Below are 5320 nucleotides of genomic sequence, written 5' to 3' on the forward strand. Positions count from 1 at the left end.
ATCTGTTTAAGATAAATATATTTAGATAAGGACAAGAATATTCAATTAATTAGCTTAAAATGGTGTGGGATATATGGAATTAGTCAGGGAGCACACAATAAAATATTTAAACTAATAACTGAGAGAAAGGTAGCTGAATATTGAGCACTTTAAAGCAAAATAGCATTAAACAGTGACCCTGCATTACCGCTAGTGTCCACTTGGGGGCGGCAGCGTTCACAAAGCGTTTAGAAGCTGCTTTATTTTCAACAGGTGAAGAACGGTTTCATCCTACGTTTAGAGTTCGTGATGTCTGACTCAATGGTCCATTTTATTTCACCTTAACGTGTTTATTCCTGCGAACGTGTAACTGTGAGCAACAATGGAGATAGAATGGTAAGTGAGCACAAGTGTCGCTGCGTCAGGAAGCAGTCTGTGTTGATTTGTTGGTTATGATGCAATCCAAAGTCAGCTCGACCAAGAGCAAGCTAATCCTAAAAGAAACCGTCATATTTTATGCTAGCTATACTAAGTGTAGTGCAGCTGGTATTATCAAAACTAATGTACTGTTGCATACCTTTATTCTTGTTTAAAACAATATTGTTTACTAATTTTGGGACGTTATGTCGAGCAAAAGCTCTAAAGATTTTTTAAAGTTTATATTTGGACATTAGCAGCTTATTTATTCATCTTTACTTTATTCATCTTAATTATTCTGTGACTGTGTGAGTCATATAAATTATAAAGCAGACAGAGCCCCTTATAAAGTCTATTTTTAGAATTATGCGTCCTGTTTTTACTTGGTTTTGCCTGTTTACTTGTAGGAGTTTTAATGAAGTGTTGCAAAATTGAATTTTAAATAACAAAAATAAGTATTTAAATTTCTTGTTAAAGTAGCATCTGCCTAAAACTGTTCATGGTGGTCCCTGTGGATACGTCCTTCAGCAAGTACGAGAAGGATGCGATTGCTTGGGGCTTTCTTCTGGCCAGGAGACTTGTTTCATGCAGTTGAAGTTTTCTTTCAAACTAGTTAAAGGAATAAAAGACTCAGACCTCTACATGAGCTGCAGGTCATTCCAAGACCATGGTCCGAAATAGGACAAACTCATCTTTGCTGACTCTGTGCGCACAAAGGATACCTTAAACCACTGGCCTTGAGACTGTGTGTGTTGTGTAGTGAAATGAACTTGGAGTTGATATATGATGGTAATTTTCCTAAAATTTGCTTCCAAATGACTTCCTCAACTATCCAATGGTAAACTTTTCTCCAAACAATGTGTTGAGAGGAACTAATAGAAGTGCTCCGCTGCAGCTGTTGAACCTGCAGCACATTCTGGGCTCTTGAGGTTTAGTGAGTTAACGAGTGAGGAGCGACTTAAACGAGTCAGTCCCTCTCACGAACAGTAGCAGAATTATTGAAAACATCATAGAGGCGTTGATAGAAAGATGCCAAAGTAGGAATGTAAACTGCATATTAGATTTCTTCATATGAAAGAAATCAACTGCTTATTTGAAGGCTGGGGAGATAAATGTTGTACCCACAAAGAAATTATTTAGGTTTATATATTAAAGCTAGGACTGTCTGATGCTACAGTATAGGCTTGCCTCAGGTTCTTTGGAGTCCGTGCTTCACCAAGTCAAAGCATACCAGCAGTATAACCGTCTGCAGAACAGCAGGCATGTTTTAAATGCTGCTCTTAATCAGTCGATGCATTCTGTAGTGTCCCATAATAATAATAATTTATTCAATTTGTACTGCACTTTACATTTTACAATCTCAAACATGACACCACATTGTATAAAAATCCCTATAACTGAATAGTATCATTGCTATTGATTTGTGTTTTACCATGTCCTCAGGAATATTACAAAAATATGTCAATTATAGGCCTGTCGCAATAAACAATAAATCAATCGCATGATAAATGAAAATTACCAACCTTATTTTCATTTATCGATTTTATTGTTTCTTCATGTCTCTCTCTTTCTACTGAAGACACTGGATGAAAAAAGGCTCAACTCCGGTGCTCTTCACTGACCCCTCCCTTTCTCTTTTCTCTTTAAAATCCATTTTAGCTATCCAACATCACATTTTTGGATCGCTAAAAGCAGCTAAGCTACGAGCTAAGCTAACGGGCTGACCTCGAGGAAAAACCCTCCAATCTTGTTGAAGCTCCAAAATTCACAGTTGAAACCTGTGCCTTCGTGTAAAACGTTGTTTTTCCTCTGCACAAAGAAGCTGAGAACTTGTTTACTGTTTTTTTTTTTTTTTATTAAAAGCTTTGTGTGACAAATGCTATGCTAAAGAGATCAAACCACACCGAGCATCCGCCATTTTGAGAACCAAAGAGAGACAGCCCATGTCATGTCAAGGGGCCTCCCTCCCATTTTTCTTAAATACATGCTGCTTTCTCCCTCACTATCCATCCTTTGGTTCTGTCCTGTACTGCCATCAGTTGGTCAAAAAAGTTACTACATGCAAAGCAAATTAAACATTTCTTCTTAAATTTGACAATAATTACTAATTATTGTCAAATTTCAAACAATTTCAAACGATAAAAATTGTTTGAAATTTGACAATTTCAAACGATAAAAATTGTTTGAAATTGTCAAATTTCAAACAATTTTTATCGTTTATCGCAATAATTTCTGAGACAATCTATTCAGTTATGGCTTTGTTTATTTATATATGCTTTATCAATTGATATTTTAGCTTAAAATTGCCATATGGACTTAGTAGGTTTTGCAAAATAACTTGGTGAATACTACTGTTTTTACACCATAGTAATATTACTGTATGTTTTGAAAAGCAAAGAAAGATGCAAAACCAGAATCCTTCACAGTTTACAAAATCCTACGACAGGAACTTGATAACACTAGTTAATGTCTGTCTTTCATGTGAATTCTGGATTGAGTTTGTTCCAATAAAAGGTAAGGGCTGTTCTATTTACTTTGCTACATGAAAGTAACTATGAAGTCATTTACTGTTTTTCCTTGAATTTCAGGGATGAGGAGCCAGTTCCCGATGGTCCTTTCTTCACCAGAGATCTTTATGACACATACTCACTTGCTCCTCATATCAGAGAACTTTTGGATATTCTTCAAAGGTTGGTCTTTAAATATATATCAAAATTAAGACATCAGGTTTTTTTTTCTGTTTTTGAGGGCTTTTGTTTGTTTGACACATTCTGTCTCGTCTTTTTTTTTTCTTTCCTCTAAGTCCTGCAGTGAGTGACAACATAAAACAAGATTGCATTGCGGCTGCAGAAGGCGCCAGATCTCCTAACATAAAAGGTGCTGCAAAGTTGAAAGGCAACGGTTGCGTCAGCGGCAGCCAAGCGTCCAGTTGGGAGAACTGTGATAGTGATGATCCATCTTCAGACGATGATGCTGAGGGCACGGAGAGTAAGGGGGGCAGGAAATCTAAAAGGATGGAGACTGACGCGGAGGTGGATGCTCCTTATCCTGAACCCAGGCTGCCCTATCCCCGTATGTCCAGCCTGAGCGCTCATGAACAGAAAGCACATGTTGGCTATATGTTGAGTAATAAAACTAGGAGTCCTACACAGGTACCAGCATCTCCTGGCATTTCCTTCCCAAAAATCTTATCCCTGCTGTTTGCATTCATGTTTGTCTTCTCTGATTTTTCAGGGTTTTAAAACGCGATTAAATAATGAAGTGGCTCAGTTCATGACGTACCTGCAAGATGTCGCTAAAATGTGTGCTGATGACTACAAGCTCATATCACCAGGCGCTGTGCAGTATACAGAGGTAAGGATGCTGCAGGGTTTTTCTGTTACATCAGCTCGGAGTGGTTTAGTCGTGAAAAGTATTCAAACATCACCCAAATATGTTTCAGGAATTATTTAGGGCTTATTTAGAGTGGATTAAGACTCTGCCTCAGTTCTACCAAATCCACGAGATGACCAGTTTGACAGGGGGAACGTTTAATCCCGGGCTGGCGCTGACCTTCGAGAAGCAGCTGCTAACGATGGTAACATGAAATCACGAAAGAGCAAGATTAAATGTTCTTTAGTTGCGCAGAAATATCATTGTCTTGTGTCGTGCAAACTTTCAGCTTCAAGTTTTGAATTGCAGAATCAGCCTTGTGGTGTTGATTAAGTCTCTCTTTCCATATTTGCACCCTTTTTTTTCCTTCTCCAGGGCAGTGTGAGTGTAACAGACCATAAGATGGTGCCTGCTGACGTGCAGCTTGCATCGGATTATCAGAGTGTTTCATCATTGAATCCTCCAGCTATAAAAGCCAGGCATATGCATGCTGTAAGCAACTGTCTTACTTCTTTTAATTGCTCCAACAAAGCAGAGATATTTCACTGGTGTGTGCTGCGTTGCCATTTCTGCCCGTGCAGTTTTCACAGAAGACACCAGAGGGTGTCCATGTCTTGCTTTTTAAATCTGGAGATTTGTTTCTGATAACACTCACAGTACCGGCAAAGCCTGTTTATTTTAAAACTTGCCTTTGTTTGATTCATCTGAGATAACTTGCTCTTGTTTTATTCTGCAGATGGTCAGTAACGATGGGAACGCAGAGAAACTTAGTTCTTTTTATGAACCTCACGTGTGCCTGAGCCGAGAGGCTTTGGTGAGGCTGCTGGACAACCACGGCCCTGAGTTTGGGGAGCCATGGGAGCTGCCTGTTGTGGTGAAAATCAACCCAGGGAAAGGTTGGTGTGCCCTCTGTGTAGTTTCCTTTATCAAGTTCAATTTAGTTTCTTACTTAAGAACCATCTTTTCTAGCAAAAATCACTCAACTATACCATTTTATTTAGTTTCAAACTGTTGATAAATTAAAAGTGTGTTTTTTTTTATGATATATAAACTACACATTTTACATTTCTTCAAGTTAGCAAAATACGGTGTGATTTTACTGTCATGTGCTGTTTTATTTAGTTTGATAGATATATATTACTGTAGTTCTTTAAATACCCCTTGAGCTCTGTCTTCTCTAATCAGTGAAGTTCAATGAGCTGCTCTACTGAGAGACTAAAGAACTCATTATCCCTTGTGCCATTAGGCTGTAGAATTTGGCCACTCTAGGCAGGAACCAGAGAAGCTAGCTGGTTATGTCCCCCGACATACTGTAGTTGCTGCTTGATCTCCTCTTAGTGTTGTTTTTAATTATTTATTGATTTTTTTAATACTCCGGGTTTTTTTTAACTAGTATGTTTTTATTTTATTGTTTGTATGAATGGGAGCTACAGACCGCCATATAATTTACTACGGGATCAATAAAGTGTCTGACTGACTGTCTATCTGACTGTCTGTCTGTCTGACTGACTGTCTATCTGTCTGACTGACTGTCTGACTGACTGTCTGTCTG

At 38.3% G+C, this 5320-nt stretch overlaps 1 protein-coding gene across 1 annotated transcript in view; it reads left to right on the forward strand.

Moving 5' to 3' along the window:
• The first annotated feature begins 273 nt into the window (after positions 1-273).
• The window catches only part of ice2 (interactor of little elongator complex ELL subunit 2), a 14404-nt gene continuing 9357 nt past the window's right edge, over positions 274-5320 (forward strand). The window contains exons 1-7 of the mRNA XM_037682910.1: positions 274-375; positions 2985-3086; positions 3200-3548; positions 3631-3750; positions 3839-3973; positions 4144-4260; positions 4505-4664. Of these exons, the coding sequence (XP_037538838.1) occupies positions 362-375; positions 2985-3086; positions 3200-3548; positions 3631-3750; positions 3839-3973; positions 4144-4260; positions 4505-4664 (997 nt within the window). The 5' untranslated portion in view covers positions 274-361. The remainder of the gene's footprint in view (positions 376-2984; positions 3087-3199; positions 3549-3630; positions 3751-3838; positions 3974-4143; positions 4261-4504; positions 4665-5320) is intronic.

The sequence above is a fragment of the Nematolebias whitei genome, chromosome 10 (genome assembly GCF_014905685.2).
Source record: "Nematolebias whitei isolate Nwh7 chromosome 10, NemWhi1, whole genome shotgun sequence".
Lineage (NCBI taxonomy): Eukaryota > Metazoa > Chordata > Actinopteri > Cyprinodontiformes > Rivulidae > Nematolebias > Nematolebias whitei.